Source organism: Pinus tabuliformis, chromosome 3_2 (assembly GCF_031772625.1).
Source record: "Pinus tabuliformis cultivar Carrire ecotype Pingquan chromosome 3_2, CPIR1, whole genome shotgun sequence".
Lineage (NCBI taxonomy): Eukaryota > Viridiplantae > Streptophyta > Pinopsida > Pinales > Pinaceae > Pinus > Pinus tabuliformis.
In genome coordinates, this window is record NC_142302.1 from 1,192,046,263 (window position 1) to 1,192,070,568 (window position 24,306).

Below are 24,306 nucleotides of genomic sequence, written 5' to 3' on the forward strand. Positions count from 1 at the left end.
ATGATGTGTAGGGGGGGCTGTCAAATATAACCCATAGTCAAAACCTTTCTCAATTTATGGTTTAGTGTTTAAGTGCATTTTATTTTGGCGATGGAATCGAATAAGACATTGACGAGTGATTATGATCCCACAATGAAAGAATTGATCGAGATCATGGTACAAGCTGAGGATAACGAAAACTTCCAACACTGTAAGTCTGTTGAAGAAGTGTTGTCGGACATTAGAGATAGGGAAAATTTTAAGAACCCCCCCAAATTTATAAATATAATAAATGGGCGAATCTCCATGGTATATAGGAAAAATGGAAGGCGATTTTATCAATAATATAATATGTATATATAATTTTTTGGCGAATCTCTCACCAGGCATGGCGAATATTTTACTCAATTATAAAATCTTGTAAGATCTTGGCGAGTCTTTCACTAAATAATAAAACTTTGTAAATTCATAGTGAATCTTAGCATAGGCTACATGCTGGTTTAATTCCCCCATTTAAATAGGCTACATTCCAGGTTAATACCATGGGTCAATACCATGTGCCATTTTGGTGAATACCATGGGTCAATACCATGTGCCATTTTTATTTTTATTAATTCTAATATTAGGGTTAATAATGGTTTTCTGCATGGTATTAATAACAATCTAGTCCATGGTATTTGTCCCATAGTATTTTGGCCATAGGTTTCACCTAAATATAACCCATTTTTTGAGTGTTCGTAAATATAAGGTGACTTATGGAGTAAATATAAAAAATGATTTATTTGTTTACCATACCTCTCGTTTATTTATATTTTTATTAATTTACCATACCTCTTTTACAAATATGGTATTTGGCCCATAGGATTCACTTAAATAAAACCTCTTTCTTGAGCCTTCATAAATAGAACGAGGGTTATGGACTAAATATAAAAAGAGGTTTTATTTATTTACGATACGTCTAGTTTATTTATATTTTTATTTATTTACCATACCTTTTGAGTAAGTATAAAAAGACATTTTATTTATTTACCATACCTCCACTTTACTTATATTTTTATTTGTTTACACCCTTACATGTATATAAGGTGACTTATGGAGTAAATATAAAAAATGTTTTATTTATTTACCATACCTCTCATTTATTTATATTTTTATTAATTTACCATACCTCTTTTATAAATATGGTATTTGGCCCATAGGATTCACTTAAATAAAACCTATTCTTGAAAATGGGCGAATGGATTCACTTAAATAAAACCTATTCTTGAAAATGGGCGAATGGAAGGTTGTAAGTTCTAATTTCAAGGGCTAAATTTACCTTTTTTACCCTCTCCCTTAAAATAAGGTGGGCTATTTGAGGTGATTTGTAAAAATTTACTATGATACAAAATATTCGCCCACTAAAAATTTAAAACCCCTTAATTTCGCCAAAGGGCGAACATTCGCCCCTAAAATTATCCTTGATTAGAGATGGGTTGGTAGTACAGGGCTATTCGCATAGGAAGGATGGTCTTTTTTTGTCCACAGTATAAACCATCCAAAAACAATACTGTCTTAGTCTTTCCAGCCAGGCTAGATATGTCTCTACTTCATGACCAAACACTACATAACTACATAAAATGACAATTGAAACATGGAAATTAAAATTTATCCACATAAGAAAAAATTATGCATGGGTGTTGTTCTAATCCTTCTTCTCGTCTGAGACAAATGCAAGGGTGTCAAGTCCTGTGCGGATGCGCCAGGAATACCGTCTAGCTCTAGGATGCAAGGGATATGGTGGTCAATTCTGTCCAGCTGAATATCCTGCTTATGTAGCTAAAATATGATTTTCTCCATATCCTTCTTGTAGTTCGACAATCCTTGACGTGTCACCGCCATCCCCACTAAGATTTTCTCCATAGCCTTGCGTAATAGACTCTTCATGAGCCAATACAGGTACGGAGTTTGCTTGAGCTGAGTGATTCTTCCACAGGTTGATCTGGATTTAAACAGGAATGCAACAAATTACAGAGATAACCATATACACAAAGATGCAGCGGAAATAATACTTCATTTCATTAATGGAAAATAATGAAATATGCTTACAAACAGAAATGGAAATAAACTAGCTAGGGCGATGGTAGCTTATCTCTGAGAAGAGATGTGATGGCTACATGCCTCTGAACTGTGTTACAATGAGGCTCGAAGGCCTATTTATTGTTGAGAAACAATGGAAAAACCCTTAACATTCCAAAACCTAACCATAGGAGATGAAACACCAAACTGTGGGCCCCGTTTGGGGGTAAGTTGGTACATCAACTTCCCGGGGTCGTAACTTTGGCATATGATCTCCGTTTGACGCGTACAATAGCTCATTAGAAAGATCTATCCGAGCACTATCATTGTTGGAACGGGCAACACCAGTCCATTCCATGGACTCGTGTTGCCCTCGGATTCCCCAAAAAACGTCGTTTAGGGCCTCAAAACGGCTCCAGAAGTTCAGGACCCGAAAAACTGCTAAAAATAGTAAGTTGTGCTACAATTAAGGAAACTGAAAATGCTGAGAAAGACAATGGTGGGGGTCCAAGTGGACTTGGCAGGTGGCCACCAATATCCACCTGGATCATTCCTCCCCCCTTAGGAAGCAATGGTCCCCATTGCGTTGAGCTCCTCCATGAGATGAGGAAACTTCTGCTGAACTTGTTCCCTGGTGAGCCACTTGCCCTGCTGAAGGAGTTGGCCCGCTTTGACAACTCGATACAGTTGGATATTCTGTTGGCGAGTGTTCTTGATCTATGTGTCCATGATCCGATCAGTTGCAGCTTGTTCCATGCAATCTGGATTTAATTCTGTGGGTTTGAGCTGTTCTGCAATGTCGGATGTGTCTAGCAATGGTGGAAAGTATGGCCGAAGGTGGTCCACATTGAATACTGGGTGCAGGCCAAGGAATGGGGGAATGCTGAGCTCAAATGCATTGTCTCCCATAGCCTTAGTAATGGTGTAAGGACCATATCGGAGTGGTCTCAATTTCCGATAGGCTCCAGTAAGGCGTTCCTTTTGCAAATGCAACCAGACTTTGTCGCCCACCTGAAACTTGTGTGGCACCCGATGTTGATCATGTCGCTGCTTGTACTTGGCATTTGATTTCTCAAGAATGTCATGGACCTGCTGGCGAATATGTTGGATGCACTCAATGAAGCTGGTGGCCTTATCTGTTTCGGACTTGACATGAGCTGAATTCATGTGAGTAGCTGCAAGTGGCATGGCCACATCAATGGGGCATAGTGGCTGGAATCCCAAACCCACCTGAAAAGGGCTATGGCCAGTGGAGCTGTGAAGAGCTCGGTTGTAGCTGTGCTGAACGTAGGGAGGCTCTCGTCCCATGTGCGTGGATGCTTTGAGTTATACATGCGCAGAATGTGCACAATCATCCTATTGACAACCTCTGTCTGGCCATCAGTTTGAGGATGGAAGGCTGTGGACTTCGTGAGTTTGGTGTCCAGCATTGACCAGAGACTGGACCAAAAGGTGCTGAGAAACCGACTGTCCCGATCTGAGATGATAGACTGTGGGATCCCAAAGTGCACCCACACTCGTTCAAAGAAGAGTTTAGCAGTGGCTTCTGCTGTGATATTCTTCTTGCAGGCCATCATAATGGCCATCTTTGAGAACCTGTCGACGACCACAAAAACACAGTCATTTCCATGCTTAGTGGAAGGAAGGCCTGACATGTAATCCATGGAGATGGATTCCCAAGGTCGACTAGGGGTAGGCAACGGGGTATAGAGGCCTTGCTTCTTAATGGTCGGTTTGGCAATGGCACAGGCAGTACATGATCGGATGTACTTCCCAACATCCTGTCGAAGATTTGGCCAATAGAAATAGTTTTGCAGTACTACCACTGTTTTCTCGACCCCGAAATGCCCAGCAGCCTGACTGTAGTGTGCTTCCCAAATCATCTTGGCACGCTCGCTTGAAGGAACACAAAGGTGACCGAGGTGGCATAATAGGGCATCCTGGAGGTGAAAATCTGCAACCTGCCGACCCTCCAAGAGTGTCTGGTATGTGTGGCCGAATTCTGGGTCGCTTTTGTAGAGAAGTGGCCAATCAGAAGTCTCGTGCCCGCAAGAGTTGAGCACGGTGGTTAGCGCCATGATCGGTGGTCGACTGAGGCAATCTGCAACATTATTGGTGCTGCCCTTTTTATACTTGATATTCAAGTGAAACTGTTGCAGGTATGTAGACCACTTCTGATGGCGATCATTCTGCAATTTCCCTTGGGTTTGTATGAACTGCAGAGGTCGGTGGTCTGTGTGGATGACCGTTTCCTTCCCCAAAATGTAATGCTTCCATTGTCGGCAGGCCTGTACAATGGAATACATCTCTTTATCATAAGTGGGGTACTTCCGGACTGTGTCTGAAAGTGTTTCACTGTGATATGCCACTGGATGTCCATGTTGAGTAAGGACTGCCCCAATAGCATAGTCAGAGGCATCTGTCTCGACCTCAAATGGTTGTTGTAAATCTGGTAACGCGAGCACTGGTGCCGTGCAGAGGCGATCCTTCAACTCCCTGAATGCCTTCTGTTGAGATTCAGACCAAAAGAATTTTTCTTTCACCCCGCCCTTGGTGACTTGACTCAAGGGCCAAGAAATATGAGAAAATCCCAACACAAACCTGCGGTAGAAGTTGGCAAGACCTAGAAAGCTTGCGGATCTCTGTTAGAGTGGTTGGAGAGGGCCAATCCCAAATGACTTGGACCTTGGCTGGGTCGACATGCACCCCTTGTTCATCAATGATGTATCCCAGATACTGAACCTCGGTCATGCCAAAAGTGCATTTCTCCAAATTGGCACATAGCTTGTGTTGCCGCAGTGTTTGGAGAACCTGTCGGATGTGGTGGAGGTGCTCTTCCCAACTCTGGCTGAAGATCAGAATGTCATCCAAGTATACTACTACAAAGGAGTTGGTGAATGGCCACAAGATGTCATCCATTAGCCTCATAAAGGTTGCAGGAGCATTCGTCAATTCGAAAGGCATGACCAACCATTCGAAGAGGCCCTCCTTGGATTTGAAGGCAGTCTTCCACACATCTGAGGGTTCAATTGGTACCTGGTGATATCCTGACTTCAGATCGATCTTGCTGAAATATTTCGCCCCCTTTAGTTGGTCTAGGAGGTCATCAATCCGCGGGATCGGGTACCTATTACGGACAGTGATCTTGTTCAGCGCCCGATAGTCAATACAGAGTCTCCACGTCCCATCCTTCTTCTGTACCAACACTATCGGGCTCCCACAGGGCGAAGAACTCGGACGGATGTGACCTTTCTGCAGGAGCTCCTGAATCTGCCTCTTGATTTCATTGTTCTCCAGAACGGAGCACCGATAAATTGGTCCATTGGGTAGCGGCACACCTGGGGTCAGATCGATGGAGTGCTTGACTTGACAGTGCAGAGGAACCCCTGCCGGGGAGGTGAAGATGTCTTCGTACTCCTCCACAATCTTGTCCATCTGTAGCTGTCGTGCCGAGGGACCCCGTTTGGAGGCCGCGGCCACTGTCTTCTTCTTCCCTTGAGGGCGTATCATCAGGAAAACAAATTTCCTGGTTTTGGAAATGATCTTACTGCATTGTTTTGCAGTAATCAAAGAGATGGCGGCAGGTGGTGCTACCTCTGGTATCCTGAACAACTTATTTCCCAATGTAATAATAATAGCACGGGGCCTTGATTCATACACAGCATGTCGCTTCCACAAGTATGGTTGTCCTAGTAATACATCACAAACTTCAAGGGGAGCAATGTCACACAATACCTCATCTGTGAAGGGCTTGATGTTGTATGGAAGGCGACACTGCTGGCTCACGCGAAGATCTCGCCCTTGGTGAAGCCACCCAATGGTGTATGGTTGTGGATGTGCTGTGGTCGGTAAGCCCAACCGCTTCACGACCTTTGCCGAAATGAGGTTCTTTTGACTCCCGCTATCAACAATGAACTGTATCGGGGAGCCCTTTACCCACATCTGGGAGTGGAAGAGACGCTCCTCCTCCTCTGGATCTTCGGGTTCATTTTTCTGGATCTTTGCGGTAGCAACAGTGGCGCTGGGATCCGCATCAATGATCTGCTTCCCTTTTTCATACCCCTTATTGAGTTCTGACTCAAAGTCGGAACATGCATCTGATTCTGAAACCTTTAGCTCAGCCACCAGTGACTGCTTGGCCCGACACTCACTTTTGTTGTGAGTGGAGCTCTTATGGAACTCGCACCATTTTCCAGTGTCCTTTCTCGGCTTCGCGGCGTTGCTCTTTGCTTGCAGCTTCGGCTGGTTGTCTTGGGCTGTCCCGCCTTGGCTTTGTCCTTTGTTCTGTGGTTTAGGGGCACCTTTCCCCTGCTTTGGATTCGCAGATCCAAAGTCTCGCTTCTTTTGTTTAAACTTCTGCTCGACCTTGACAGCATACCGGTATGCTGCGCCGAGCGAGGGGATGTTTAGGAACTGTATTTCTTCCTGGATGTACTTGTGCAGGCAGCCACGGTATTTGAGTATCAAATGTTGCTCCGAATCCTTGATACCCAACTTTGTGCGAAGGGTATGGAAAAGATTGGTGAACTCCGGTACGTCTTGGTCCCTTCCCTGCCGCAGCGTGGTCCACTTTATGTATTCATCCTCATAGCTTCCGACAGGGTAGTACTGCTCCTTGATGGCATCCCGGAACGAATCCCAGGTGGGTGCGGCTGAAAATAGTGAGCCAGTACTTTCATCCTTCTGCTCGCAGTAGGTTTCCCACCAGTCCTTGACGTGGGGGGCTGCTTTGAGAAGAGCAAAAACAATCTTTTCCCGACTCGAAAATTCATGAACAGAAAAATAACCCTCTAGCAGATTTAACCATTTATCTATGGCATCGGCGTCTATCTGACCCTCGAATATGGGGATTTCAAAATTAACTTGTACCTTAAAGGGTGTGGCATTTCCAGAGGAGCTGCTGGAAGCCGATGCGCCGCTTCTAGGTAGCCGCTGAAGGATCTGCGCAAAGCTGTCCATCATCGCGTTCCATTGTCGCTCGAGCGCTTCTTCAAGCAAGATTTTGATGGGATCTCCTGCCCCCTCGTCTTTCTTCTCGTCCGCCATGGGAGGCCGTCGGGATTTGCGAGGCTGGTCTTGCAAAGGTTCAACCCGTTCAAGCCCTAACTCCTTATATCCCGACCTTGTTGGGACATGCAAAGAAAAACAGAGAAAAAGCAGACCGCTCTGATACCACTGATCCGGATTTAAACAGGAACGCAACAAATTACAGAGATAACCATATACACAAAGATGCAGTGGAAATAATACTTCATTTCATTAATGGAAAATACTGAAATATGCTTACAAACAGAAATGGAAATAAACTAGCTAGGGCGATCGTAGCTTATCTCTGAGAAGAGATGTGATGGCTACATGCCTCTGAACTGTGTTACAATGAGGCTCGAAGGCCTATTTATTGTTGAGAAACAATGGAAAAACCCTTAACATTCCAAAACCCAACCCTAGGAGATGAACCGCCAAACTGTGGGCCCCGTTTGGGGGTAAGTTGGTACATCAACTTCCTGGGGTCGTAACTTTGGCATATGATCTCCGTTTGATGCGTACAATAGCTCATTAGAAAGATCTATCCGAGCACTATCATTGTTGGAACGGGCAACACAGTCCATTCCATGGACTTGTGTTGCCCCTAGATTCCCCAAAAAACGTCGTTTAGGGCCTCAAAACAGCTCCGAAAGTTCAGGACCCGAAAAACTGCTAAAAATAGTAAGTTGTGCTACAATTAAGGAAACTGAAAATGCTGAGAAAGACAATGGTGGGGGTCCAGGTGGACTTGGCAGGTGGCCACCAATATCCACCTGGATCACAGGTGTTTCCGGGATCTGGGACTAAGGTCCTATATTTGTCCATCTCCTCCTCTGTCTCACTGCCTTGTTTCACTTCCTCTTCCCATTCTTCTAGCATCTTCGGAATTCCCTCATCCATCCCCTCACAGTAAACTTATGTCACCTCTGTTATGAGATGTTCAAATGATTTTCTGCTCTTACATGGCTCCGACATGCTTGAACCCTTATCTTTCCTGGGTGTCAGGGCTCTCCTACCATGTCCATGCCCTCACGCAACATTCGCCATACCCTATTGTCCTGAGCACTGATGACATCCATAGAAAGTTAGTTTGAAACACAGAATTGAAACAATACACCACCTCACCCATTCCTTATTACTTGCAAGAGAGTACTTCTTGCCTTGCTTCTCTTCTCTACCCATTTTGGGGGTAGTCATGCTGGGGTGGGTCAGAGCCCACAACCCCCAATGGGAAAGGCCCTAGCCCCTACCCCTTGAAGTGTCATTTTCCCTTTTCCAATTCTCTCAGCCGTATGTAGGTCTACCATCCCATGTCCATGCCAATATCATGGCCCCCCATTGAATTCTGTTACATGCTAACTATGGTTTAGATTCCTTTCCTCCATTGTCTCAGCCTTAGAGCTCTTACCTCTCGATTCCCCCCAGTTGGGTCTCCACCCACAATTTATGGACTAACCCTCACTCCGACTTGGGTTACAAGTAATCCAGTTCTTACTATGCAAATATTGAGTATAGGTGCATCCTAGGTCGCCTACTAGGTTCTTTCCCCTGCCCCCATCTATGCTCCACTGCCCCTCCTACATTACCTTGCGAAAGACAAGTTTCTCCCCACCTTGTTAATAGAGGGTGAAGCTTCCCATCCTAAATGTAGGAAATTTACCTTGCAACTGTCATGGATTTCACCCATTTGACATAAGGAAAAGACACAAAACCAGGCCATGGCGAGTAGTTTCCTACCCCATTTCCACCAACAATTTCCTATCCCCCAGAAAGGCCCCCTTACATCCCAGCTAAACCCCAACAAGACCATAATTACAGGTTTGAGGTGGAGCTGAATAACATACCCAAAGTCCATAGTTGTTCGACGACAACCCTGGTTCTTTATGTTCTGACGATCACCACCAGCTCTGAGACACCACCCTTCTCCACAAACTATCATCCTAAGCCTGCATGTTGAAATTCCCCTTTGTCCATTATACCCTGCCTTTCTTCCTGACCCGCCAACTTGCCCACTTCCCTAGCTTGCCATCATGCAAAGGGAAACTACACCCCCTACCTCAAGCATGTGGGGGAGGGCAGTATTAAGTGCCCAAGTACCCAACATAACTACACCCTTGCACTCCCAGTTTTTGGCCCGCATCCTGATCGGGATTAGGAATGAGGGTTTGTTAATCATAGATACAATTTTATTTCTGGGTAGAATAAGAATGCCAGGCAAAGGAAGGCTATAAAATTGAATTAAAATATTCCAAGTTTCATATTAGGGGTGGACATATTATCAAAGAATTTGGAAGAATTAAAGTATAGGGCTCTATTCAGAAGGTGGACCTATAATAAGATATCAAACGATGACATGAAGGCTTGGGTCAAGACCTGTTGGCTTCCATTTCTGACGTACAAGCCTAAGGTTAGTGTGCTTTTCAATGGATGGTTTTCTTTTCATTTTCTATGCTCAAAGGATGTGGCCTATACTGTAGCCAGCCTATGGGCAGAAGGAAGGGGTTCTTTGGTGTTCCAGAGATGATCTATTGGCTTCAATCCTCTGAATGATGTGCCTATGCAGAACATGTTATTAGTTAAATTGCGAGGATTTCCCCTAGAATTTTGGTTGAAAGAGGCCATTACAATCATTGTGAACAAAATTGGAAAATTATATTTCTTAGAGGAGGGGAGCCTAGGAAGCCTTGACAAGATGAATGTGTGGGTTCTAGTAGAAATGGACTATGCTGAAGGTTTCTGGGTAGAGCTTGATATATATTGGAGGCCATTCTCATTTAGATGTAGAGTAGACTATTTAGAAGTACCCTTTAGGTGCCTATGTTATCATGCAACAAGGCACCTCATGGCATAGTGTCTCAAGAGAAATTATTTGGGACATATGAGAGGTTACAGGCTTGGAGATTGCGTAGAACATTTCAATGGTGGCTTGAGTCAAGAAATCTTTCGAGCATTGGAATCTAGTATTCCCCTGATAATAGGTAACATTCACTCTCCTTCCCATATTAATGATAATGGTGGTTTACATTCAAATATAGATGATGTTTTGCATGGTCATGTTAACAAGACCTTCTCGGTTACTAAATGTGGCAACCCTGCAGTAAAATATGGTGCTAAGGCTTCCATTAGAGCCTTGCCTATGGGTGAAAAAATGGAGCTAAGTTCCACTTTCTGGAAAGAGAGGGCACGTTTTGGGTGAAAAACAACAACTCGATCAAGTCATTTTAAGCGCTCCATCGAGCAATATTTGAGCCCTCGATTGAGTTGTTTGAGGGCTTAAACAATGTAACTCGAGGTTATCTAGGAGGTCAATCAAGCCATTTTTTTGGCATTTACAACCAATACAACCTAGGCATGGAATTAAAAGAAGTGGCCCAACGAGCCTTAAATCTAGATCTAGCTATAGGTAAAATATAGCCTTAAAGATAGATTGAGCCTTAAAGCTAGATTGAGCTATAGGCTAGATTGAGCTTTAAATCTAGATCAACCTTTATTAAACCACATTAAGGGCTCAATCGATGGTTTAAACCTTCGATCAAGTTATTTTAATTTCAAAATCAAGCACTCCATCAATCTCTTGAGGTCCTAAAACTCATAGCTTTAACACCCCTTCTGTAGATTTCTCTGCAACCCCATTTCCTACCCTAGCAGATTTAGGGAAGAATTTGTCCTTAAGTGGCATATTTGATCATGTTGGATTCATTTACAAATCCCTTTCAAAAGGGTACTCTTGGATTTTCAATTTATTTAAAGTGTTGAAAAAAATATTATGCGAACACATGTGTCTCCAAAATGTAATTGAAATATTACTTTGACAACTTCGAAAAATAATAAAAAATGCAATTTTTCATAAAAAAAAAAAATGTTTAACATGAAAAACTTAGTTTTCTCCATGTTGATCAGGCTCATATCTATATATATATATATATATATATATATATATTACACATTTTAGACTAAGTTATGCTACATGAACACACACATACCTCTTAAGATGTGCGGAAATTTGTAGGGACAAGTATTACATTTAATGGAAAATTTAGAGATTATATGACACTAACATATTTTACAAAAAAATCAATAAGACAATAACATAATTCTCCAAATTTTGTGTTTTTATTCCTAATCAAAATTCATAATGATTATATAAATTTTGAGGGCTTCAATTTGATAAAAGAGGAAAAACATGAAATTTCATCACCACATTTGGCCCAAAAGTGTAACCCTTCTTTATGCATTCATCTAATGATTCATGATCCCCTCGAGAGGCTGACTAGGTTGGCACAAAACATAAGTGGGAATTTCTTTGCCTGCCAAGACTTGGGTCAGGAGGTTGGAGTCCATACCTCGAAGGAGAGTTATTTCTCCTCTCCAATTCAAATCAGGGCACCCTCCGGCATATCAACCTCTCTACTCTCTAATCATGTGGACCTGGAAATCTTGACTTGGGTAGAATCAATAGGATTGGAACCACTTACAATTAAGAAGTCATTTTTTTCTAATGTGGATGCGATAGTGAGTCCTATGTCTAGGAAGAGAGTAAAAACCAAAATGAAAAAAGGTGTCAAGATCAAGAAAATCACAAATTGTTCATTGGCCCCTCTCCAACATTCTTCCTACTTTTTAGGAATCCTTAGTGGAACACACCCACCATAATAGAGGTCTAGCCTCTATTAAAGTTTCTCATTTGGATGTCTCAATTTCTGGATCTCGGGTCCTTATAAGGGATATACCTGTTGAGGATCCTCGATCATGATAATCATGTCATTGAATGTGAATGGGTTGGGATCATCCCCAAAAAGGAGATCCCTTGGTAGTATCATTCATATTTACAACCCAGATGTAGTTTGTTTATAAGAGACAATGATTAGTAGGGAAAAGGATTGGGAGTGTTTGTTGAACATTTTCCCTCTATGGAACATATGTGCAACTAGTGTCTCTAGCCTCTCTTGAGGATTGGTCTCCATGTGGAATCCTAATGCAATGGACATCAAAGCTTTTAATCTATTGCAAGTATCATTTTAACAGGTTTTTAGAGAGGTTATAACACGTGGCTACATCTTCTTAATGTATATGCCACTTTCTCAAACAGAAAGGGTTTTTGGGATTGAGTTAATTCCAATGGTATCTTGGACTTCAACTCTTTAATTTTGTGAGGTGATTTCAGTTTTACGGTGGAAAAGGACGAGATCTAGGGCTCTGAAAGAAAGGAGGACAATATGGGGAAGTTTTTCAAGTATTGTTTTACACAAAAAAGTTCAAATGGCATCTCGCATAATTCTAGGGGTTTGACATGGAAGAATAGACGTTTGGGTAATGAGAGTATTTGTAAGAGAATGGATTGACATTTTTTCCATGTTAGCATGATAAGCCGTCTGAAGGATTTGGTTTCATGGATCCTTCCATCACTAATTTTGGATCACTTTCTGATTTTTTTGGAATGGACAGGGGAAACTCCAAGTCAAGCCCATCCCTTCAAGTTTAATCATTTTTGGCTCAAGGAGAAGGCATTTGAGGTTCTAGTTAGATACACTTGGCTTTTGAAAATTTCCGAAAGTGGGGTTTTGAGCATGGAATTGGTATCCTACAAGATAAAAGAGTTGAAGAATTCAGTTTAGAATTGGGTTAGTAAAAAGAAAAAATTATTAATGTCAGAATTGATAGAGATAGACAAGAAGATAAATCTCCACAAAGACCTGAAAGATATGTGATATATTTCTGATGCTTCAAGAAATAAGCTACTATAATTGGAAGCTAGGAAAAATAAAATGCTAAAGACTTAATAAGAAGAATGGTGCAACAAGAACAGAGCATCATGGGTGGTTGGAGGTGAAAAAAATACTGGATTCTTTCATGAAGAAGTGTTATACAGGAGAAAGAAAAATGTTGTATGCTATATTAAAGATGGAGAGGTCAATTCCTTCAATTCCCAAAACGAGATACAAGGGAAGTTGTTTGGTATTTTAGACAGCTATATATAGCTAGATAAGGGGTACAACTTGAAAAGTAGTTGGAATTTGTCAACCTATTACCTGAAGTGGTCACTGAGGAGGATACGATCATTTGGGGGGAAGTCACAAAGGGAGAGGTTTTAGGAATTTTGAAATATTTAGCTGAAGGGAAGAGTCTAAGACCATATGGTTGGCCCATGAAACTCTTTCTTCGCTTCTAGGATATTATGCTCGACGAATTTACAACTATCATTGAGGAATCACATCCCCTATGTCTGATCATGGGCTCATTAAATGTGACTTTCATAACTATTATCTTGAATGTAAATAATCCTTATTCCTTTTCCAACTACCATCTAATTTCTCTTCGCAATATGATTTACAAGATGATTTCCAAGACCATAGCTAACATGATTAAGCTAATATTGCCTAAGTTTATATCATCTAAGAAATCTATACTTTTAGAACACAAACAAATTCACATTACAATTTATATCACTCAAGAGTGCATCCACTCTATTAATTCTCATCAAGTTGAAGCATGTATCATGAATATTTATTTAATCAAAGCATACAATTATGTCAACAAGGATATTTTAAGGTTGGTACTTCACAAAATCGGGTTTAAAGTTATTTTTTTGTTGATTGGATCATGACATGCATCATGACTGTGAATTATGCAGTCATCATCAACAAACTTTTGACAGAATTCTTTAAGATGTTAAGAGGCATTAGATAGGGATGTTCCCTATCTCCCCTCACATTTCAAATTGTGATTGACACACTAAGTAGAAATATAAAGCTTGACCTTGGGTGATTATAACATGATGTAGAGTACGTAGGAAAGTCACATTATCAGACCTAATGTTCGTTGATGATTTTCTATTAGTATGAAAGGCTACTATTAGCGAATGGAAAACATTTCATAAGATTATTTCAAACTATGCGGATGTGTTAGGTTTACTTATCAACAAGGAGAAATCTTCTTTGATCTTGTCTGACAAGGAGGTGGCATCAATGGAGGAGATTGCAAATATCTTCGGTGTTTAGTTGATTTCATTCGAAGGAGGATTTAAGTACCTTGGGTTTTTCCTTAAGCTAAGAAGTTATGAAAATAAAGATTTGGATTGGATAATCTTGAAATTTTAAATGAATCTAACTTCGTGGTCTCACACGTGGTTAACCATGGGAAGTAGACTAGTATTTATTAAATCAATGCTAGAAGGAATTTCGATTTACTAGATTCACATCTACAAACATTTGAAGGAGACAATTATAAGAATAAATTTTATCAATGCTAAATTTATGTGGGACGATCCTAGTTTAGTTAGAAAAATAAATCTCATTCACCTGAAGTTTCTTACAAGATAGGTGGAAAATGGCAGACAGGGCATAAAAGATTTGGAAAGTTTTAACTTGTCATTGTTGATGAAGAATACATGGAGGGAAGTATGTGGAGAATGGTTATGGCCATGAATAATTAAAGGAAAACATCTTAACAACAAATATTTGATAATATATATTAGAGAGGGAGCTTCAGATAAAAACTCAACTTCACTATCCTAGAGAAGCATGATGAAAAAAATCAATGGCTCCTTGGGAATATGAGATGGGAGGTAGGCACAAGTCTAATTGAAGAAATCAAACTAGATGCAGTGAAAGGTATGTTTGGTATTCAAATGTTTTCCTTCTCCTTGCTTTATCTTTTACATAATAAAAACATATTTGTTTGAAGGACATTTATATAGATCGAGGCTCAAACCTGCCTTCAAATACTTGGAAATAAGTCGATGGGCTATGACTAATGGGTCATTTTACTGGTGAGTGGGAAGAATATATTCTACAACTAAAATTAGTAGGTGTTATTTTGTCTTTGAACGAGGATAGGACAAGATGGAATGTAAGTTTGATTAAAGGATAGGTTATGGCCAAGGAAGCTTACTCTCTCATCACTCAAGGTCACATGGTGGATCCTAGATATAGTTGGTTCCAAAAAGTCATGGAAATAGAACATCCCCCAGAAACTAAAGTGTTTTATCTGGCTTGTGATTCATAATAAGATTTTCACATGGAAAAATCTACATAGAAGAGGATGTAGGGTCTAAGATGACATGGAATATGCCATGCAAATTCTGAAGAAGTGAATCATCTCTTTCTCAGTTGTACTTTCATGGTTTCCGTATGGTTCGGGGTCTGTAATATAATAATATAAGAGCGAACTAAGATAAGGCCTCCATAGGGGAATGTATTTCAAAATGGTTTTCAAATTATAAGGACTACAAGGCCCTAACTTTCAACATAATGTGGGGCATTTGGAGAGCTAGAAACACTCAAATTTTTGAAGAGGAGCAGCCAAATGTGAGGGGTACATGCATTAAGGCCTTAACTTTATTTATGGATATAGGACCAACTATAGAGAAGGTAGAAAAACAATATGTGATCCAAAGGATATTTGGGCTAATTTCCCTGTAGGTTTTTTTGATAGGGCCTCATCTTTTGGACAATGTGGTAGTTAGATGCTTATTATTTTGAGGCTTGGAGATTTCAATCAGTTTAGATGGTATATTAATATAGGTACTAACACCATTGTTGAGAAGGTAAATCCCCTCTACGGATAGAGGCGATCCCTACTAGCCCAACAGGGGTCTAGCAACAATCACACAATGCTGCCACGCATGTTCCTAGTTACAATTAGACAAGAAGTAAAGAGCACCTACTTGGATTCCTGCGCTGTCGTTTGTCGAGGGGATGTTTCCCTTGCTCCTTCGCTTCAGCTGGTCATAGTCTTCCGCGATCCCCGCGAACGGACACCTGCACACACGAAGGGAAAGCAAACGCAAGCGTGAAATCTAGTAAAAGTAACTATATGCCAGTCAGAAAAGACATAGTTCACATTTATCCATTGCATAAACAAACGAGAATGGAACAATAATAGCAGTCATCTATTATTAATCAGAATAGAGAAGAGTACAACCAAATGTTCTGACGTCGATAAACTTCTCAGGAGGGATCAGTCAGCATGTATCTCAAGCATTCACCTTTGAGGATGGTTCTCCCAAGACAAACTAGTCTCTCTCTCTCACACAAATGTAACAAACAAACTTCCCAAAGCAATCAATCACTTCCACTCCTAACACACCACACCTATAGCAGCAATCTGAGCACTACAAGCTCTTGTATAATCCAAGCTAAGTCTAGCTATTTTCTAACCAGCTGCTCATGGTAATGGTGGAAGTTTATATAGGAGAAGGAGTCTCCTAAAAAGGTGGAAGGATGAGCTTATCTTCAAGGGGAGTAGTTGCAAAAGGTCGAACAGACATGCCATAGAAGGGAGTCGACATTCACAAAGCTAACAACCAAGCCTGGAGAGATCTGGAAGGCTGGTTGTTTGAACAAATTCGCCCAAACTGGATCAGCGCGGATTGTATGGAGACTGCCGCGCTGTCAGCACATGACAACAACTGAACAAGCCATGTCAGCGCGGAAGGACACGTGAAAGCCGCGCTGTGCGTCATCGCGGAAAAGTGATGTTCTTCCGCGATGGCAGCGCACGAAATAGACTGTGGGGCGCTGGTCATCGCGGTTATTTTAGGAACAGACGCGCTGATGCACAAAACTTTGGAAAAATGGGTTTTTAGCCAGTTCAGGGAGCAAACATTTAGTGATTGTGACTTCTTGGACACAGCAGGGTGACTGACAGGAAGGCAGTGATAAATTACTGTGTAACAGATGCCCCCTAAAGCATGAAGACCGAGAGAGTGGGAGGGGTGAAATGCTTTACAACACACGCCGAACTGGAACACCACCAGGAAGTACCGAAAAATCTCTGACAATCATGTACACGCAGTCTAGGTATGGGCGCAGCCATCCAAAAGACATGCAAGACTGGTCTATGGTATGGACGCAGCCACCCAGCTAAAGAGACCATAATAAAGACAAGGTATGGTCGCAGCCATCCATGAAGACTCAGGTATGGGCGCAGCCATCCATCGATGAGTCATGTAATGATTATCCACAAAATCGCAGCCTGGACCACAGTGAGCAAGGATCCAGGGTCTTGCGCTCCATCTCGACCCGAACAGAGTACAGGTCCACACATGTGAATACAGGGGTTGGAGTCGAACATGTATGAACATCGCCTGATTACCGGTCAATGATGAGAACCGTTAACAGACGCGAGAGGTACCACCAATAATGACAATGGCCCTCAAGGTACTATAGGTACAAGCCGTAGCGTGTGAATCAATGAGTTGGTGTCGAACACCCACGGAATCATTCGATCGTAGGTCAATGATGTAAACCTTGCGTCGAACACGAGGAACCTGCCATTGAGGCATGCAGGCTCCAAGGCACCTGGAAGGAGTCTCTAAGTCACTTTCTCGGATAATGAGTTGAAGTCGACGAGAAGTGGCCTTGATCGAAGGTGGGCCATAATGATTCCCACATCAGCGACACGAGACAGAGGTATAATAATTTGTGATGAGATAGCGAACGAGGTTGCTTTGTGGCAGAGGACAACTTCTCTTGAACACATAACGGCACTATAACGGATTTGGCAGTACTTGACATCAAATGAGCAGCGGGTAGGATGATGATGGCAATAAACAGATGAGAGGTCAAATAGGATGTCCCAAACCCATGGAGGTTAGTGAAAACGAGATGAGATGACCCCACCCAGACACGAAACAGCGGAGTGCCGTGTTCAAGAGCGACGTACTGCCGAGACGACTGTAATCAAAGTTCCATTTTCCCCACCTTTGCAGGCAGGTACCCCGATTATTTTTGGACGACAAGCTTGACGGGGGTAACATATGCTTGATGTGTGTCATGTTGACAATATCCGATGTCATTGAGTGTTTAACGAGCCTGACAAAGGAAAAACTCGGCTTCTTTTCTTGTTTCGAGAGTCTGAAAAGAATGCGGAAAAGGAGGCTCCAGGGGGGTCCTTTTTCGTACAGTTGTGTCTCTCGAGCCCGAAAAAGTATAAAACTGTGCTCGAAAGAACCGCCCGGTCATTACAACCGAGGAGTACTTTTCATAAATAGTGTCGCCGACCGGAAAAAGTAAAAAAGTGGTCGAAGACACGTCGTTTTAGAGCCAATATCGAGTGCGAAACGACAAGCACCCGGCGATCTTTTTGGTTTAACGGTCGGAAAAAGAGCTTAAAAACGACCGCCTTTCGTTCCCTTTAACGAGCTGAAAGGGAGCTCGGCCATCTTCTCTTGTTTAACGTCGGAGAAGAGCTTAGAGACGACACTTTGGGAATCACATGAATCGTGGACTGTCATGACCAAGCTGCGATACCTGTACCTGCACAAGGGCACTACCCGCATAAATCCATTCGATATACGTAAAAAACATATTGAAACATGCTTGAAAACAGAACCAAGGCTAGTTTTATGGCAAAAAATGGTAAAAACCCAAAAAATATGGTAATTTAGGAGTTTTTACTATAAATAGGGGGGGGTAATAAGTCATTTTTACCATTTTACTATTTGGAGTGTGAAGAACGTGGAGAAGCCAAAAAGTTGACGGAGCGATTTCCAGCCCATCCGGAGACCATTTTCAGATCTGCTTCTTCCAGGTAGGTTCCCATTCCTTTGCCCTGCATTCTGGTTCATTTTAGGAGTTTTTTAACGGTCGAATAGGCCCAATTGGGCATTTTTTATTTGCATGGGTGCGCCCTCGGTCAGCGCGGAAATTGCCCACGGGGTCGCGCTGATCGAAAAATAGGCAATGTAACCAACTTCGGGTCAGCGCGGAAAAGGCGTGTTCTTCCGCGCTGACCTCGCATTTTTAACAAAGAGCTGCCATTGTCAGCGCGGCTGTTTCTAAAACAGTCGCGCTGGCGCGGAAAAATTTTGTTTTTTTGAAAATGAACGTGAATTTTTACCTGGAAGCACTTCTGATCGGTTTTATTGTTCATGCAGGACATCATGGCTTTTCAATGGCAAGAGAGAGTTCACGATGTGGAGGATGTGGCTGCTTGGGGAGACGTAAATTGTTGCAACGCCATGCGGGCGTGTGGATTCATGAAATTCTTCCTGACGCCGCGTCTAAGGGCCCAACATGATTTGCTGGAGCTGCTGATCAGGGCATGGAACCCGGTGGACCAAAAATTCACCATCCGCGGTCACGACATCGAGTTCGATCATATGGACATCTTCTTCTTGACTGGGCTGTCGCGCCGAGGTGGGAGGCCCATCTTAGAGGGGCAGCGACCTAGCGGTGGTACCCTGGATGACTTAATGGCTGAGGTTTGCCCAGGGGCAGTAAAGACGCGGAGTGGGAAGTGCTCGATCCCCACAGTGAGAGACATAGTGTTGCGCACCATCCTGTTCATGGTGACCCGGGCAGCGGGCAGCATGGCGAACCATGAGGCGTCCAAGACTCATCTCCTACTAGCCCTCGAGTGTCTCGAGCCTACCGTGTTCGACTGGTGCACTGCAGTGTGCAACAATATGAAAAGGCAGTTGAGCAACTGCCGTCGCGGAGAGACGAAGCAGTTCGGGTATGGATCGATCCTGGTCCCGCTTATTCTGGAGCGAGTACCAGCCATGCGGCTGCAGTCTATGGCTGTGGATGCCCCCAGAGATCCTCGAGAGACGAGGGCCACTCGATGGGCTCGGATTATGCCACGTGGGGGTGGCGGCCGACCACATAGCTGGGGGGTATATTTCAGAGACTGGTTGGACCAACAGGAGATCTTCGTACAGGATTGGCCATATGCAGGGATGGATTTCCGCAATGATCCTGACTTGGTGCTGCCTCCGGGTGAACAGTGGGATGATGCAGGTATGACACTTTTTGTCTTTTTGAGTTTTGTATATTTTTTTTTTTTATGTACATGTCCTAATAAATGTCTTGTCACGCAGATGTAGGGCCTACTAGACCGATTGGCCTGGCTGTCACGGCACGGAGAGAGGGCCCAGGAGCCGGAGCTTTGGCCTTAGCCCCTCCAGAGGCCAACACGCCAGAGGTTGTGGCTCGCAACCTTGAGGGGTTGCTGGAGGGGGTACCGGATTTCCAGGGGGTTGAGGAGGTCCCTGTGGAGCATCAGATCCACACAGTGGGTGTGGAACCCAGAGTGCACAGCCTTCTGAGGCGGGTAGCACGAGCGGCCGTGTACTACAGAGAGCACCACCCAGCCGATTAGTCACCTAGGTTTTATTTCCACTGTTTATTTTGAGACATTATGACTCGGATGTACTGAGATTTTGGGACACGTACTTCTATTTTTGAGCGCCTCAGTGCGCCACACGATATATATATATATACATACCGGTTTTTGGATGAGTCGTTGTTACATATGATGATGTGTTATCTGTATTATGCGTTTGTTTTAGTACAATTTGTGATCTTATGTATGGATTCGCATGACACTCGACTCATGGATTTTATATGTTTAATGCAAGCTTAAAAACACACGTGCAAACTATGCTTGGAATGACTTATTTACATATGCTTATGGTCTTACTATGCTGTTCTTTCCTTCTTTGTATGATGTTTATCTGTTTCGCAAATGTCTGTCTAATACACGATTTGCCAATGCATCAGTCAACGTGTTTAATCGTCTTGGAATATGCTGATAAGTAATGAAATCAAAACTCCGTTCTAACAATCTCACACGTAGGTATAACCTTAATATGCGCTGGTCTCTGACGGAATATTGCCTGTTTAGTTGATGGACCACCAACTGGGAGTCCAGGTTTACCACTAGCTCTCGGATGCCGAGGTCAACTGCTTCGGCAAGCAATTCTATTACAGCACTGTACTCGGCAACATTGTTAGTGGTACGACCTAGGCACACACCCTGTAGGTTTATCAACTCCCCGTGAGGATCGTAGATCACCCACGCTGCCGAAGACAAATTACAAGTACTACGGCAGGCACCATCAGCGAAACCAACATAAGGAGTACGAGACATCTGCGCAGGAAAGAGAAAGCATAATAAGGGGCAAAAACACGCCTTCACACCAAAGCAAAAGAAACTCATGCAATAAAAAATCAAAACACACGTATATACAAAGTGACTGTGAGCAGTTATGCATAGTACTTCTTCAGATAGAGTCCATTTCGGGGCTTGTCAAGAGGATTCCCTTCATAATCAATCAACTCATATGCGCCCTTTTGTAAAACACGTTTCACGATGTAGGGGCCTAACCACATGGATTCGAGTTTTCCTGCCCCCAGCTTATCCTTAGCTTGATCGTAGAGCAGTACTAAATCTCCCTCAACAAAGGAACGGGGATGAATATTTTGATCGAAGTGAGCCTTGACTCTCTTCTTCTGCGCTTCGATAGCCAGAGAGGCCAAACGACGAGTCTCGTCTAACCGTTCTAGGTAAAGAAGTCGTTCCTCCACCGAAGTGGTGTTGGGAAGCAACTCGACAGCTAATTTTAATGAAGGAATTTCACATTCGACGGGAAGGGTAGCCTCCAGTCCATAGACTAGTTGAAACGGGGTGAAACCGGTGGCATCCTTCACAGAAGTCCGGTAGGCCCACAAGGCTGGGAAAAGCATTAGATGCCAGTTTGACTTGTGCGTATTGACGGTGCGTTGAAGCATGGTGATCAAAACTTTGTTCACAGCTTCAACTTGACCGTTAGATTGAGGATAGTAGGGTGACGAACTATCTTGACGCAAGCCTAACTGGTTTGTTAACTCTGTCATCATATGATTTCGGAAATGCTTTCCATGATCTGTAACGATAGCCTGAGGGACTCCGAAGCGAGTGATGATATGATTGAATAGAAACTGCGCCGCTGTGTGACCGTCTTCGTTTAATGTAGGCATTGCTTCGGCCCACTTGGTGAAATAATCCACGGCAACGATAATGTACCCATGCCCCCCGGCCGAACGAGGGTTACAGGACGTATAATCGATGCCCCATTTGGCAAATGGACCTACGGTTACCACAGGGTGCAGTGGTGCAACAGGTGCACGCATCTTCCGGTGGTAAACCTGGCATTCATGGCATGCGCGTACAGCAAGGATACAATCCTTGAATATAGAGGGCCAGAAATAACCAGCGCGGAGGATCTTTTGAGCGGTAGCGTATCCGGACATGTGGCCACCACAAGCGCCGGAGTGGCAGTCATTCATGACTCGCTCAGCTTCCTCGAGAGTTAAGCATCGGCGAAGAAGGGAATCGACGCCGAGGCGGTACAGGGTGTCGCCCAAAATGCGATACGGTTGAGCCTGATGACGGATCCGTCGTCGGGCTTCTTTTGATGTATTAGGACGAAACGAAGACGTTTGTAAATATACAATGATGTCTCCGTACCATGGGTCGAGAGTGCTGATGAGAAAGAGTGTTTCATCCGGAATTCGCTCCTCTAAATGAGATGGTGCAGATTGAGATGGTAAGGAACAGAGCAGTTCAGCAAAGACCAGGGATTTCTTGGACTTGGCGGCAGTAAATTCCAAGTCGAACTCTTGGAGGATTACGATCCACTTCGAGTATTTGCCCCCCAGTAACTGACGTGATAAAATATAGGTCATGGGGTTGCAGTCAGAGATCACGGTCGTTGTGCGCAACAGGATGTAATGACGGAAACGTTGGACGGCACATACAGCAGCCAATGCCAACTTTTCGACATATGCATAGCGAGTCTCCGTATCAAGGAGGTGGCGACTAAGATAGTATACAACGTGCTCTGAGCCATCGTCATCATCTTGCACTAAAACCATGCCGATGGTGGTATCGGCGGCGGCCAGATAAAGGGTGTAGTCACGGTGGTAATTTGGAGGTCTTAGGAGCGGAGCTGAGACCAGAAGGTCTTTAAGATGCTCAAAAGATTGCTGAGCGATAGCGTCCCAATGAAAGGGCGTGTCTCGCTTTAGTAATCGCGTGAAACCCTTGGCCACCTCGGCATAATTTGGGATGAATCGTCTGAGAAAAATGGCTTTTCCCTGCAAGCTTTGTAATTGCTGTAGAGTGGCAGGGGGAGGAAGATTCACAATGGCCTCGACTTTAAGGGGATCCAAACGGATGCCTTCTCGGGAGACGATGAACCCGAGTAGTCGGCCAGATTCCACGCAGAAGACACACTTATGCGGATTGAGTCGAATACGGTAGTGTCGACAGCGAAGGAAGATTTCGCGTAAATGAGATGGATGGTCTTGACGTTTAGCTGAATGAGCGGGTAGATCATCCAGGTAAGGTTGTACGATGTTTCGGATATCATGAAAAGCATACGACATCGCACGCTGGAAAGTGGCACCGGCATTTTTAAGACCGAAAGGTAGCTTCTTGTAAGCGAAGGTGCCCCAAGGACAAATGAAAGCGGTCTTGTGCTGGTCTGCGGGGGCTATGTTGATCTGGTTGTAACCAGAAAAGCCGTCCATGAACGAATAAATTTCGCTTCCTGCGCAATCATCGATAAGCTGATCAATAAAGGGCGTAGGAAAGTTATCTTTTGGACAGGCGCGATTGATATCGCGATAGTCAACACAAACCCGAATAGTGCCCTGTTTTTTATTGACAGGAACTATATTAGATACCCATTCCGTGAGGGGAATGGCATAAATGAAACCAGCTCGAAAAAGCTTTTCAACTTCGGCCTTGATGGCTGCAGCCTTTCGAGGGTGCACCGGGCGTAAACGCTGACGAACAGGCCTAGCCCCAGGATAGGTAGGGATTTCGTGCTCCACGATACTGGGGTCAATGCCGGGCATTTCTTCGTAAGACCATGCGAAAACATCACGAAATTCACGAAATAGATCTGTGTAGATTTGAATTTCCTCGGGAGTACATGTGACTCCAATATGAATATTTTCGACAACTCCTGTTTTGACAGAGATGTCGATAGCCAAAGTTTGTGTAATGTTACCCATGTTCCCTTCCGAGGACACTTGATATAACTGGATAGGTGTTTGGAGAGGGATATGTGGGAGACATGAAGCAAACTTTCCGAGACACGTGGCCATTTCCGAATAAGGAGGGAGGAACGAAGAGCGATGGTGGTGATCAAACCAAGGGAGCTCTTCGGGAGACATAGTCTCGATAATAGCCTCGTCGGATGGGAATGATTCTTTCAGGGGGTCCGAGGTGGCCTTCTCTCCCAACCAGGGGAAGGTTTGAGGTGAATCGGGAATGCTGCTTGGAAAAGCAGGTCCGGAGGTTGAAGCCGATGCAGCAACTATTTCGATGTAGTTGAGCTCGGCTGGGCTCAACGGCATCATCTCGCCCCATGAGTCTTCTTGATTCACGGGAGGGAGAACCCATGGATCAGAATGCGTCCTGATCATGTTAACGGAGGTGAGATTTGGAGGTGGGAGGGGAAAGACTCCC

At 43.5% G+C, this 24,306-nt stretch overlaps 1 protein-coding gene across 1 annotated transcript in view; it reads left to right on the forward strand.

The window, feature by feature from the left end:
- Positions 1 to 18,568: 18,568 nt before the first annotated feature.
- The window catches only part of LOC149184986 (uncharacterized), a 30,365-nt gene continuing 24,627 nt past the window's right edge, over positions 18,569 to 24,306 (forward strand). The window contains exons 1-2 of the mRNA XM_089415505.1: positions 18,569 to 19,805; positions 19,886 to 20,118. Coding sequence (XP_089271631.1) covers positions 18,935 to 19,805; positions 19,886 to 20,118 — 1,104 coding nt within the window. The 5' untranslated portion in view covers positions 18,569 to 18,934. The remainder of the gene's footprint in view (positions 19,806 to 19,885; positions 20,119 to 24,306) is intronic.